This window comes from Ornithodoros turicata, chromosome 10 (assembly GCF_037126465.1).
Source record: "Ornithodoros turicata isolate Travis chromosome 10, ASM3712646v1, whole genome shotgun sequence".
Taxonomy (NCBI): domain Eukaryota; kingdom Metazoa; phylum Arthropoda; class Arachnida; order Ixodida; family Argasidae; genus Ornithodoros; species Ornithodoros turicata.
In genome coordinates, this window is record NC_088210.1 from 15,045,747 (window position 1) to 15,060,450 (window position 14,704).

Here is a 14,704-nt window from a genome sequence, read left to right on the forward strand (position 1 = left end):
TTTTGGGTTATTTCAGCTGTTTCACTGTTGAACTTTTCCTTCTTTTTTTTGCTGAGGCACACAAAGATGGGTATAATTTGCGTGAATGCAGAGTAACGACCGGAGTAACGCGTTACTTTTCTACTCGTTACTCAATTACATTTCAAGTCCTGTAATTGGTAACGGTAATCAATTATTTCTTCCGTACAAGTAACGGTAACGGTAACGGTAATCAATTACTTTTTTTGAGTAACGGGCACAAGTCTGGGTTAAACCCTGTTTTTGCTGATTTGAACAGGGGAATAAACGTCGGGTGTAATCGGGTAATAACCCTAAAAAGTCAGGCCCTAAGTGCACACCACATCATACATACAGCTGTACTCTTCAGAAACGACTTACTTAATCGTAAGATTAACGAGAAACGTTCCGATGTAACAAATTCCTACATCAACACAATTTAGCTTTGTGGACCGCACTATTTCTTCAAACTGAAACCACTCCAGCGTGGGGCACGCACGTCCGGCAGTGTAACTTCCGGGCTGCGAGTCTCGTTCGAGCCCCGGCGACGATGGTCGCAGGGCGGAGCTGAGACAGGAAAGAGGTCAGTAAAATTTTTATTGGAACTCTGTGAGTGAATGGAAATTTTGAGTTGTAACATGCGCTTACAACTTATGCAGTTATAACGAAGCGAACGAAGCCTTTAAACTAGGGGTGTGCGAATATTCGAGTTCTCGAATTCGAATCGAATATCAAACGCTCGAACTATTCGGTTCGCGAATCGAATATCCAATATTCGATTTTACGAATATTCGACTATTCCACGAATATGAACGACACAACCCGAAAGTGGGCTTCACCTGATGCTTCCGTGCATGAGGTGAAGCCTGCTTAACGAAATTGCCCTTGCTGCAGGACCAACACAGGCAGGACTACAGTAAGCGTAGGCTGACCTGGAAAGCTGGGAACACTCTCATGTAAGATTAAAGAGTAGGGGCTTTAAACAGAAAAATTGCATGTCTCTCTTGTGACAGTTAATGCCAGAAAAATTACACTAAAGCCATGGGCTACAAAATGGAAATTTTTAGTGCGCAAGTCACATTTTGTAAATTTTGCACGAATATTCGATATTCGATTCGGTATTTGAAATTTTTCCCCCCATTTGATTCGATATTCGATTCGACTTAAAATATTTGGATTCGCACACCCCTACTTTAAACTAATTCGAAATTAACTTGCAGCAGGTGCTTCAGTGCCCCTTTAATGCGTCTCGTATATCTTGGCACTTTGAGAACTGCTTATATGTATTCGCAAAGGGCTGAATCTTGGGGTTGCCGATACGTACTTCAAAGGTGCAACGGCGCCAAACACAACTTAGAGAAAGAGACACCACAGAATGTTGAACTAACAAGTTCAGCGTTCTGTGGTGTCTCCTTCTCTGTGTTGTGTTTTGGTGCTGTGGCACCTTTGAAACTGCTTATATTCATACTATGTGCAGAGAATCAACCCCATCATGGGGACATGTCATGTCCCGATAGAATTCAATGTGTTTCTATCGAATTAATTCGAAGAAAATTTGTTTGTTTGGTTGCTGCCACCCTGAATCTAACCTGACAAAGCCAAACAATAGGTGCATTCTTTTTGAACGAAAAGTGCTGCACTCGTGCTGCACAAGTGCTTAAGTACACGCCAAGTGTATGACAAAAAGAACGTGCGAGGGTTGCACTCCTTGAACCCGTTCAGGAGGTGCAGGCAAAATGAATGAACTTATTATCAATAAGGCCGCATAGGTGGGCTTCTGCTCACTGTCACTGATACACTAGCGAGATCAAGTAGCAACAGCATTTAGGAAGAAAGAGCAATCAAACTTACTGTGTTACCGGACAGAACTGAATGTCCTGCCCCGGAGTCAACATCCCACCTTTCCGAGAATCCAGGGATAACGCAGAGTAGGGAACGTTGTACATGTATAAGGATGACCTGCAAACGTTTCCCGTTCAATGAAAAGGGGGCTCACAAAAACACTTCCGAGGGACGAGGCACGAGGACACGAGAGGGTCACTTACCTGGGCCGCGATGGAGATTTCTTCTGCAGGCAGACGCCACCGAGAGCACAGAGAAAGCCTGTCATGTTGGCCCATTCGTTTAACTGGTCCTACGAATGTGGTGGGAAAAAACAAAAAAGGTAAAAGAGGGTCAATTGTACCCCGTCTGCCGCGTTGGAACGCAGCCGTACTTGCGGGTTGACCCCCATGTTCTTTTGAGAACAGTGTGGTACCTCCAACTCATGGTCTGTACTCTGGTGCGAAGCTCGTCGCTTGCCAATAGTCCGATGCAGGGATTCACAGATTTGACCTTCCTCCAATTTCGACTTTGGGTAGCTGACTAAGAGCTTTGTGACCACATCCCAGTTCATAAAAGTGTCTTCCCAGGCCTGCCAGAAAAAAAAAAAAAAAGAGTTGCTGTACTCTTTGGTGCACTGCCAAACACGTACGAAACGCGATAGCATTGCAGCGCATGAAGGACCATGATTCCATTCCGGACGCGAAAGAAGCGCACATTTATTGCTAAGGTCATCAGCGTCAACTGTTAACCATGAAATGCTGCTTTTGTCTCACTGCACTATACTTAGGGAGTGTCTTTTTCGGACTATATGCCTTTCTCAGATTCCGGGAGGGCGGGGGGGTGAGGGGGGATAGGGCGCTATTTTGAATACTGTAATTTGGGGAGAAATAGAGCGACAATTGTGCTTTTGGGTGTTATCAGGTGTCTTTCTTTCTCCTCTTGTCTATTAAGTCCTTACCTAATCTTTTCTTCTTTCTTCTTTTGGGGGGGAGAAGGGGTGACCTACCAGCACTAATCCCCGAATGGCATAGACAGTGCTGACACACACGGGTGTATTTCCAGGAACGTAAGCAACCCATTCTTACGTGTGTTGCACGTGGCGACCTTTGTTCGTCTTCAGTGGAAACATCACTTGAGGATTTCATAGCGAATGGAATTCGGGGAGAAATCGGGCTTAATCCCAAACAGTCGGAGGTCGGTTCAGCAAGAAATAACGGAGTGGAATCGGGTTTAATCCAAAAAAGTCACTCCCTAACTATACTTAGGGCCTGACTTTTTCGGGTTTTATTTTTGGCCAAATTCGGGGGGTAAATATCGGGTGATATTTTTCATTTGAAAATTCGGGTGTATTCGGGTTATATCCCGTTACGGCATATTCTGTCGTCAGGAATTCGGGTGTATTCGGGTGATTTTTTTTGTTTAATAAAAATTTGTCTTAACATGGAGCTAATGTTTAGCAATGTTATCAAACTTTATTTTAATGCACGCTTATGAGTGTGCCACGCGACCCGGGTGTTTTCGGGTAGATTCGGGTTAAACCCGAATTTTACAGATTTCGTTCGGGGGGTAAATATCGGGCGGATACGGGTTTAACCCTAAAAAGTCAGGCCCTAACTATACTGTATGTGAGCGGCATCATGCGAGACGTGCTGTGCAGACACTGAGCGAGCGATGAAAAGATGGCTAAGAGAGAGAGCAGACTGAGCGAACGTTCTTGTCACAACATTTTTTTGTTTTCAGTCGAGGCGGCACCATGTACGAGGCTCTCAACGTTGAAGCCAGTGGGTGAGTGGGAGGAGAGGGTGCATCTGGAGAGTGGGGCCCCTCTCCGCCTCGGGCTACAACCAAACTGACGTGCAACAGCTTCACCGAGGATTCAAAAGCGTGTTAAACAAATTATAGCTCATTATAATCACAAAATGCACCAGTCTTTCAATAGATGCATCGTGCCCAAAAATTGTAAGCATGCATGTTATACATAGGGCCTGACTTTTTAGGGTTAAACCCGTATCCGCCCGATATTTACCCCCCGAACAAAATCTGTAAAATTCGGGTTTAACCCGAATCTACCCGAAAACGTCCCGGTTGCGTGGCACACTCATAAGCATGCATTAAAATAAAGTTTGATAACATTGCTAAACATTAGTTCCATGTTAAGACAAATTTTTATTAAACAAAAAAAAAATCACCCGAATACACCCGAATTCCTGACGACAGAATATGCCGTAACGGGATTTAACCCGAATACACCCGAATTTTCAAATGAAAAATATCACCCGATATTTACCCCCCGAATTTGGCCAAAAATAAAACCCGAAAAAGTCAGGCCCTAGTTATACAATGTGCATCTATGTGTAATGCACATCAAAAATGCTAAGAATTTATAATGCAAGTGAACAGAGAAGTGCTTGTGTTGCTTCGCGAAGTGTGAACGACTGTACCAGACAGAACAGCTTATGCGTGCTGCCGGTTCTTAGCGTGTTAAGATATAATGCAAAGATAATGCTTTTCCATGTCAAATGTCAACACAAAAGAAGACAAATGGTAGCAGACGACAGCAGGAAACGTCCTGAACACTACCCGAGCACTGAGCACTATCTGGATGCATTTGAGGCAATCAAATAGAGAACACTATTTTAGAAGAAAAAAAAAAAGCTTTTAAATATTTACACAAGCCACTTGATATTTCATGGAGGGGTAACAATGCACAGTTCTAGAAATAGGAAAGAGATCAGACAAAACATGCTGGCCAATAATGCTTAAAGGAACGTACACGGTTACTCTGAAAATGTTCCGAAGAAGAGTATTATATAATATCAACCATCATCACAATGTTAGAAGTACAGCCAATAAATATACATGTAAATAAATAAATGCAATGACAAATGTAAAAAGTAAATGTAAAAAATAATTGTAAACATAATGTAAATGTAAAATAAATTTAAATATAAAGAAATGTAATAATAAATGTAAATGTAAATGAAATTCACTTTGTAAAAAAAGACAATCGTGTTGCTCCCACCTGAGAACAACCTTGGGTGCAGTGTTCTATCTTCCTCAGCAATGCCATAATTCTCTTTTGAAGTGCTGCCCTTCCTGCACAAGACAAGAGCTTTTACATTTGCAAGTCCACCATTTCCAAAGTGCAGGGTTTCACGAACAACTGTTCATGGCACCTCTTTCAGCACTGAACTGGAATTACAAGTTCACCTGTGGTGAGAATGGTACTGGCCGTGGCTAGTTCCTGATAGACAGAGTAGTTTGGCAGCAGGTAGGTGACGGAGAGGTCATCCTGTCCGCAACGAATATCCGCCTCCTCGCATAAGAGGGCGAAGCACGACATTGCCACCAGCACCGCATCAATATCTATGCTCCACAGGTACATAAAAAACACCACCTGCAAACACAAATGCATAACCACGGTCAACATGACACACATAAGATACCGTAGAGTACATAACATATACCAGGGGCGTGGCTTTTTCGGGTCAAACCTGATGTCTCCCCGAATTCCAATAATGGATCACGTTGTGTCAGGCATCAAGTATACGATTTAGTAGCTATCCGTATGCATGTCTGATGTAAGTGTTATTTGGGTGCAACAATAAACTATGCAAAGCACACTTGATGGTACAGCATGTGGTGGACAGAAAGAAAAAAGATCACCCAGCGACACCTGGATTCATGTCAAAAGCACACGATTTCGATCACAGATTTAACAGCAGCAGACTTAAAGCGGATATGTAATTGCAGATTTGTGCTTATGGATTAAAATGTTGTCGAAACGAAATACAAATTGCACTGTTAGTAGTGGTTATAGTTTATGTCGTTCTGCTGGTTTAATGCTGTATGTTTGTAACAATATCCCCTTGTGCTGTCTTGTAGCCTTCCCTACTATAATTACTTTGGTGCTGTAGGCATTATAGTAAATAATTAAATAAAAGCAGCACCTGAATCCTTATCCCACCCCACCCCAACTCCGAAAAAAAAAAATGGCTTTATGGAGTGTTTGATGAAAACACTAGTTTTGTCCAAACAACTGGAAAGTTCGCAATTTTGAAGTCCAAAATATTAGTCGGCAACTTTACTTATAATGAGGACGTTTGTTAACTCTAGTTAATGCGTCATTCTCCCACCCCGTGTGACGATAATGAACCGCAACAAAGGTAACATGCACGCTTAGGCTTTTAGTCTAAGAAACAATGTTCCCCGCTTACTTCCAGCTTGATGTGTGCCTGTTTGCAGATGGCAATATGGCTGCCCAAGTTGGCATACTCCCGATGGCGCAGCAAGAACGCATTGCGCCTCCTTAGCACTTCTCTCAGCCACCTGAGGACATCCGTATAGTTGAGGATCTGATGCTGGATGAGTTTCTGCGAGATGGAGAACAGGGCCTGGGAGCTGACATCCCAAAATGTGTTTATGGGGGCTTCGGGGTTCCACAGCTCTATATTATCTGGGGAATGGAGCACCAAGAGCGACTCCATGGCTTCCTGGGCAACATCTTGCATGGTTGGTTGGTGGACAAGAGACACCAGGCCATTGATCAGCTCCAAAGTGCTGCTCTGGACTTCATGGCCAGCCTTGCCTTGGTTCTGCAAGCGTAAAGTAAGCAACGATGCATATAAAGCAGATGAGAACTAAAATGGAAACATGAATTCAACAGAAAGGCGTCAGCTCTTGTAAACATAAAGGACTGCAGACAAAATGTAATTAAATTACAGCTAAAAATACTCATCTCTGAAAGTAATTAATTACTGTAACTTAATTACTTGTAATTAATTACGTCAGAGGACCGGCTAGTACGCATTGGTCACCTCACTAAATCCACATTTTTTTTTTTGCGTGGAATGATGATGCAGTGAACTGGATTCATGTCGTCATCTGCAGGTAGAAGGGTGACACCAGGGAGGCTAAGTTCGTTCAGTGTAGAGATAACTTAATGCGTCGAGATAAGTAATCGGAACACAGCATATTTGAACTATCACAAGCCGCTAGGTTGCATAGGAGGTGTGGTGGCGGCACGGTGACGGATTTGGATGGCTTTACAGGTGTTTACAGGGCGACACTTTAATGTAATGACACGTCTAACAAGTAGCATAATGGTAGTGTCCAGTAACTGCACCTGGCGTTTAGTCCCCAAGACTAAAGGATTTCTTGCAAATTTTCACACGTTGCATTTTGCCAAACAATGCTATGCTATCTTTCACTAACATGTTAACAAAAATGGCGTGTTTCTGTTCTCGTTTGTAAAGCAAAGATTAACAATTTTGGACAGAGAAAATATCACTCACTATAGACGTACGAGTGCTGTGTACATGTGTGTAAACTTACATTCAGCATAAGCATGGGATCCGCATGGATGAGTCGAACCATGAGGAGAAGTAGATTCTTGTAACTAAGTTGCTCCTCCGCTTTCTCTTTGAACTTGAGCGTGCTCACTTTCTCTTTGAGCGTTAGACTCTGTTTGAAGCACATTTAGCAGTAATTAGCAAAAACTGAAACAGCTGTAATATGCAGTGATGCCACGAGTTTCTTGTGAACCAGAGGCTCGCAGTCAAGCGCGCGAGTTTACACAGTTCAACAAACTTTCAAATTTCCAACTGGGTGTGTCGAAGCTCTCAGACTTGTACTTTCAATGAAAAGTTAAAAAATTTAAATGTTTGTTCAACATTCCCTTTCTGCTGCACCAGCAGAGCTCACTGCTTGACACACATAATAGGTTTCTTGAGAGTTCCCATCTGGGTACAGTCCAAAACCAGAACTTCAGTGCATAACACACTCGAGGCCAGCCACCATTCAGAATGGAATTGTTCAGTCTCCTGGTTTGCTGAGGACAAGGAGCATGCGCCATTTCTGTAATTGCGTACATGTAAAAGCGAAACAGAACAGAAACAGAAAGAAAGCTCAGGAACAGAAACACGTAGAGGCGTACAGAGAAAGCATACGCACACTGTTCTCAACAATCAGAACACAGAACAACATCATTCCGTACGCTGGTATAGCCATGAGCGTGTTACGCAGGGAAGCTATTTTTATAGCGTAGCACAAGCTCAAATAAACATATGGAAGATGGCAAGCCATGCGGCATCATAATCCAAACATATTTGTAAAACATAAGGTGGCCTTTCAAGAGTGGAACAAAGCTGAACCTCCGTAAATGTTTTTGAATTTTTTGAATAAAGGTTTGAATTGTGCAAACGTTTTCTAATTCGGACCTCAAGAGCTTCGTGACATCACTAGCAATACCCAACAATGCACGTGTACACAAATCAGAGCAGTGCATGGGTCGCATGCTCTAACACAAATTATGTAACACAAAGTATGCAATGTACACACACAAAGTATGCACTTTCATATGCAACTGCAAATATGCAATGTACACACACAAAGTATGCACTTTCATATGCAACTGCAAAGTATGCAATGTACACACACAAAGTATGCACTTTCATACGCAACTGCAAAGTATGCAATGTATGCACACGGAGTACATATTTTACGTAACCGGGCAAATACTTACAGGTATCATTTTGACAGGACCGTGAGAGATGAACCCTTGCGTGACTTTATTAAGCGTGTCGGTGAACATATGTCGTAGCTCGGGTGCTTTGTTGTATAGTAGGTCGACCTGAAAATGCACCACGGTACAGTCACAAATCCACATTTCCCGCTTATAACGCACATGTTATGCAGTGTCCGCTATGTGCCCTTTCACTGTTTGCAAACAAACAGCGTAAACCGGAAGACATACAGGGTACAGATCCAGTTGACGTGCGCTGAAATGTGTGCTGGCGTGCGCTGGCACGTTACACACTGTATTTTTTGTGTGGGCAAGAAGCTTCGAGTCATCATAGGTCACGGGTTTGAAATTAGCACAAAACGGCGTCAGCTTGGTGGCATGCTGACACACAGTCTTCTGCGGGGAACGCTAGATGCAGTGGACAGCGTGCTGAGACTTCAACGCGCGTTAAAGAATCTTGAGGTGGGCAAAATTATTCCACAGACTGACCACTGTGCTGTGTGTGTGTCTCGCGATGGAGAGCCACAAATTATCATCAACGTGATTAATTATCAACATGACTCTTCCTTGTTTTCTGAACATACGTACTCACTGACTGAACGTGTGCGTATTACATGCCAGTGCACATTATACACAGTACTCTTATTTTAAAAATTTAATGTTTTCCACTTCCACTTTACCAACGGTGCGCGGTATCGGTCAGAAATTACGGCAAGTGGTTGCCAGCATCATTCTGCGTCATGTGACCTCACCTGTGGCCACCAGGCCAGTCTAGGCTGCGTGACAACGCGCAGCAGCGACCCCAGGAGAACGTGGTGGTAAAGTGCCGAAGTCTGTGCTCCCGCTCCAAGGCACACTTTGAGGGCTTCATTGTTGTGCGGGTTGATGCGAAAGCACGACACAAAACAGTCCGTCATCAGCTCCACGTCCTGGGACACTGTGGCTTGACTACGGGCAAACGGCTTTGCAGGGTTGAACAGCAGCAGCTGTTAAGAAGAGGGCACATAATGTTTGAGCATCACATCCCGACGTACGCACAGACCACTGCTAGTGTGGGCTTCAGGTTTTTTGTTTGTTTTTGAACAAGGGGAAATTTTTGTCAAGTTTTACCCGAGTGATAGAATTGTGGTTTAAAAATGGGTTTTACAAGGTTCAACCCCAAAGCACAAGGCTGTCCAAACGCTGTATCATGTTACGTCGATTAAACTTAATAACGGACAAAATGTCTTACAGCAAACACGAATTATGACAGTGGTGTAAAATGACAAGATCAAAATTGTTATGCTGTCATCTAAACGTCAGTCTAACATCCATGATCAATGTAATTATTTTGGCCGGAACCCATTCCATCCCCATGTGGGCACTGTCAAGGCAATAAAGAGCTCAGGGCAAGGGTATTACGCATGATCAGAACAATATAATTGTCGTTGATGCGCCGGTATACATATGACTTAGGTTGCACGTAACCACAGTACTACCAGCATGCTGTGGTAGATAGCACTGGTACGTACCTTGAGATCATTGATGACGGCCTGGACAAGCGCAAAGACGACGTTGCCACTGTCGAGGATGTTTACGTAAGTGGAAGCCTTGCAGAGTTTAACACACGTTACAGCAGCCGCTTCTGTGAGCTGCTTGCTTGAGCTGTGGGGCACCAGTGCCTTCTTCACGCTGTCTATAAACTGTCTCTGTAAAAAAAGACGTGTGAACCTCCATCAAAAGTAACACAAGGATGCTAAAAGTAACACATTAACTTCTTTAAAAGTAACACGAACTGTGTAAGGGAGCGCTGCGTTCCTTTTTTGAAGTGACTCTGACCGAAACAGGTGGCTTAAAATTAACCACCACTTTGAAAAGCATTGCTTTATGATGCACCTGTTCGAAGTGCAACGTAAACAGTTAAGCTTATGCAACTTTTTATTCTTTAAGTGGTCGTTTTGTGTGAAGGCGCCCATAGCAAAGCAATTCATGAGGCAGACAGCATGCTGTAATGGTAGAATATCGGACCAGAAACTGGAATGTGTTTGTATGTGTCGGAAGTACATGGTTTATTCAAAATGTAACGTAGGAAACTTCAGTCAAAGATCAGGTCGACTTGCTATTCCACGTGATAAATGGAGATAAATAGAAAGAAGAGAAAAAAAAAGTTGCTTCATCTCCATTGCTGGTGCCTATTCATCAACTGCCATTCCCTTATCAAAATATGAGACTGAGCACCGTGAGGCTCAGTCGTGCATATTTCACATTACTGCATGACTGTGTCATGGCGGTTGCTTTGCAACAATTAAGTTTGCTCCAAGAAATAAATTTCCACAATGCCTTATCACCAGGTCAACAAGCCAGCAAGTGTTTACCGTGTAATATCTAGGAATGCAGATGCGGTTGGGCAATGACAAAAATAAGAGACCACAGCTTCTATCAACTGTACGTGCTAGTTTTGCTTTGACCCGCTGCGGTCAAGAGCAATAATTCAAACTGCAACAATTTATTGTGCCCAGATGTCCACGAATACCCGAGATATTCCGCAGTCCTGCGACGACAGAATAATCGGGCTGCACGGCAGTGTCGTTTCAGATAATGGGCTTTGATTTCAGTGCAAAACTATGGAGTAATATCACAAACTTAAAAACTATCCACTATCCTTAAGTCAAGCAAGAACGAGAACTAAAACTGTGTTAATGGGACAAACTGTACTACAAACCGTTCTTTAACTGTAATAACTCTATTGTGGTACCAACACTTACTTTCTTTAGATGTCTGGGAGAGCAGGGCGCTCCTGCATCAGCATTTACGATTTCTTCCAGTATGATCTACATACGAGAGAGAGAAATGTAGAACTGTGGAAACATTGTAGGATAAGGCACATATACATGCATAAGTCACAGCGCATGACACTGGACTCGACTCTGAGGCCTTTATAAATATGTTCAGGGGAAGAAATTGGGAAGCATACAACGCTGGACATAGCAATGCCTAAACGACCTAATACAGTTGCCGATCGTTTTTTTTTTTTCTTTCTGACTTCTAAGAGCCACGAAAATCAGTCGTAATTATCGGGCAGTCGGAATTTTTAGTGAATTGCATAAATCTACATTGTTTCAAAAGCCTTCACTCAGAACATTCAAAGTGACTTAAAAAAGTAATCTATACATGTTTGCTCCACTGCGCAAACGTGCAACAACACATCACGGGGATTTTTGGCGAGCGCATCATCGGTGCACCACCACCGTTGTTTCTTTCTTTTTTTTTTGTTCTGTTGTCAGTGCCGAAGACGAGGTTGATGCCAATGCCACTGAAGTGTCAAACGGCGATTAATGCGCATCTTCGCCTCTACTAAATACGCTGATCGTAGTAGCATCATCGGCATCCTCACCTGAAGTTGAGGTTGACATTCCAGCATTTCCGACTCTCATACACTCTCTTCCCGCACGCGCCCACTGTGCTTACGAAGCGATACGATATGTTGGGCGCGGCAGTACAATTTTCTGCCGCATCTCTGGCGCTCGGGAGGCGGTAAATCCCCCCAAACCACGCGGGTTTGCAACACGACGTACTAGATTATAGCGACCATGTTATAATCGGCAAGTGAACCCAATGAGGAGCCCATCCGCACGATCCGCTAGGGGCGCTACTCATCGGCCCGCGAAATCTGCATCATGATTGGACGATGGAAAATTGAATCTTGAACGCGCAGAAGCGGACGCACGATTACCATAGCAGACGACAGCAACAGTTCCTATGAAAACGCTCAGAATGATGATGATAATCAACTTTAGAATGAAGCATCTTTCGTGGGACATCCACCACGTGTACAAATATACTAAGGTAAGCTAAAATACAAAGTACTGCGGAAATTGAGGATTAATAAGGATTAATAATAATTAATTAAGGATTAATAACCGAGCCGATGAGTAGCGCCACCGCTAGCCTCCAAATGCGGCGCTGGGAAGGGATCCGTATGACATGGTCGCTATAATCTAGTAGGTTGTGGTTTGAAGCGAGATGAGTACAAATAATCAAGCACATCTTCCAACAGTTTTGTCCAAGAAACTGTTTAGTCCAAATTTCTTTTGTCCAAATTACATTGGTCGGCAACTGTAGCACATTCTGCTCATGCACATCGGACGCACTGGTCTGTCTCTAGACATGCCGCAGGGCAAATGTGTGAAATTACTTTAAACAACACCGCTACAGTATGCAATGCAGTTGAGGATGCAAGTTTCAATATACTTGGTGTTTGACGTCGGGTCGGAGCTGTTGCTCTAAGACTAAAACAGACGCTTATACAGTAGGTAGGGGCCTTCAAAATGTCACTGCAACTTGCCCACATTCGTTCCTGTAAAAACAACACAGTGAAGTGCAAGTGCATGCAAGCTTACAGGACAGAGTACAAGCAGCATGATCTGAAGTGGCCAGGCCTGAGCTCGCCTCTTGTTGTTTTCCGCAAAACTATCTAGTAGGTCAAACATTCTGTCGCACGCATCTGCAGTAAGGCAAAGAGAAAATATGTGAAGTCATTGTGTCACAAATCTGTTCGGCTACATTAAACGACGGAAGGACTATTCACCTGCTAATTCGTCATTTGGTTTCTTCTGCAAATCCGTAAACTCATGAGGGTATGTATCCATCCAGTTCCATATGGCCTGTTTAAACGTCGATTATTATGGTTAACTGTATTATTATTTGAAAACATTGCCATTCCTACAAATCTGAACAGGGTTTGGCAGGCATAGGAGACTGGTTCAAGACAGAAAGTAAACTGAGAAAATCTTCCCACAGAAAACACTGCTGACTTCTCCAGTCATGAACAGCCCTAGTGCGAAACAAAAGCAGCTTCTACGCATTTCTCACGGTAGAAGCTTCAGTGATGAAGCAACACCTGATGCTTAAAACAGCAGTAAAAATCCCCCCAGTGGCTGGTGTGCCACATGAGACAAACGTTCTTGCACAAAAAACAATCATCCTAGCTGACTTGTGGCGTACAGTGGATGTCCTTGATGTGTACACCCTCGTGAACCCTACACCCTCCCTCCAGGACAACGTAAGAGAATGAGTGAGGCTACCGTGTGAGCAGGGTCCGACAGGACAACGGTTCGCCTGTGTTGGCCCTACAGCACTGGCAATTTTGTAAAGCAAGCTTCACCTCATGCCAGGAAGCGTCGGGCAAGTCAATGAGTCCTCAACATTCACAAATGTACGTCGCATTCAATGTCACCCTGCTGTGAGAGCGAGGACCATTTTTCGCAGTCACTGCTGCACTACTGCAGTCAGCTGCGCCGATGCGCGGAAGCCACAGTGATGACCAGTCTATGGGATCCCCAGCAACGACTGAAGCCCCACTATCATAGAGCACTGACTATAGACGCCCCCTGGTGGCTCAGTGAAAGGAGAGAGGGGGAAGGCCCGTAGGCATTCCGTGTGCATCTTTAGTCATTCGATAAGCCCGTGACCCCGCGGAAGAAGAGGGGCAGGATCCCCTGATCAATCACGCTCAAAAGCATGTGGGTCACATACAAGGGGCTCCTTTATGCCGGGTGATAAGCTCCAGGAGAGACTTTCCTCGGATAAGTCGCAGTGGACCGCCAGCTAACTTTTTTTGACAGATAAGCCACGGATAATGTACGCGTGAAAATATGGTGCAAAAAGTTTATAAGACCATCAACATATTAAAACCATTGTTACAATGATTACTTACTTTCTCCAGGCTATTCATGAGGCAGAGGTGCGCATTTTTCCGTAACGAACGAAACTTTGTGTTTATTTCTGATAGAAAGATAATCGGTGAGTACCCATAATACTGAAGGACAGAGAAAAACCCAGAAAGGTAACAAAAAGGTTCTCACCGTTTAGCAGCTTGATTAACCTCGTAACATCAACATTAATGTGTTGAATTAGTTCAATATCACTAAAGTCGGTGGTTTCATCACTGGCATTGGATAACTCGTGAAGTCTGGAAGAGTAAGGACGTTTTAAGCTATCTGCAATGGGTGGGCACCACACAGTGCAGCTACAGCAAATCTCAATGACCAGCTGATCTCATGACACTGCTCTTTCAAAAGCCCGAGTCCAACTGATTTCCTCCATTCGGTTTAAGTAATTATATTTTGCCGATTAAACTTATATTACACTTACGGAATTTGTAACACAATTACATTCAATATGATATCATGGCGGGGGGCAAGACACAATCACACCGACTCGAGCAACTTTTCCAGAGTTGGTGACTTTCAGCGACTTCCTACTCCTTCACTTGCGACCGTCGCTTCCGCATTGTCATAAATACGCGAGAAAATTAAACTTACGTAAGTAATACGGAGCTAGTAAACAAGGCTAGGCAACAGAGCTAGTAAACAAAAACGG

General features: G+C 43.6%; 1 protein-coding gene across 4 annotated transcripts in view; it reads right to left on the reverse strand.

The window, feature by feature from the left end:
• Positions 1 to 14,704, reverse strand: part of LOC135370616 (neurofibromin-like) — a 53,912-nt gene that overhangs the window by 31,594 nt on the left and 7,614 nt on the right. For 2 of the 4 annotated variants that reach the window (XM_064604393.1, XM_064604392.1), the window contains 15 exons: positions 14,188 to 14,294; positions 14,040 to 14,107; positions 12,912 to 12,987; positions 12,724 to 12,827; positions 11,089 to 11,154; positions 9,856 to 10,032; positions 9,097 to 9,330; positions 8,345 to 8,452; positions 7,156 to 7,284; positions 6,039 to 6,416; positions 5,032 to 5,218; positions 4,844 to 4,917; positions 2,255 to 2,410; positions 2,043 to 2,131; positions 1,849 to 1,956 (listed from right to left, as the gene is read on the reverse strand). In XM_064604393.1, the coding sequence (XP_064460463.1) occupies positions 1,849 to 1,956; positions 2,043 to 2,131; positions 2,255 to 2,410; positions 4,844 to 4,917; positions 5,032 to 5,218; positions 6,039 to 6,416; positions 7,156 to 7,284; positions 8,345 to 8,452; positions 9,097 to 9,330; positions 9,856 to 10,032; positions 11,089 to 11,154; positions 12,724 to 12,827; positions 12,912 to 12,987; positions 14,040 to 14,107; positions 14,188 to 14,294 (2,061 nt within the window). Of the gene's footprint in view, positions 1 to 1,848; positions 1,957 to 2,042; positions 2,132 to 2,212; positions 2,411 to 4,843; positions 4,918 to 5,031; positions 5,219 to 6,038; positions 6,417 to 7,155; positions 7,285 to 8,344; positions 8,453 to 9,096; positions 9,331 to 9,855; positions 10,033 to 11,088; positions 11,155 to 12,723; positions 12,828 to 12,911; positions 12,988 to 14,039; positions 14,108 to 14,187; positions 14,295 to 14,704 lie in introns of all 4 variants that reach the window. The other 2 variants (XM_064604391.1, XM_064604390.1) reach the window with 1 other exon arrangement.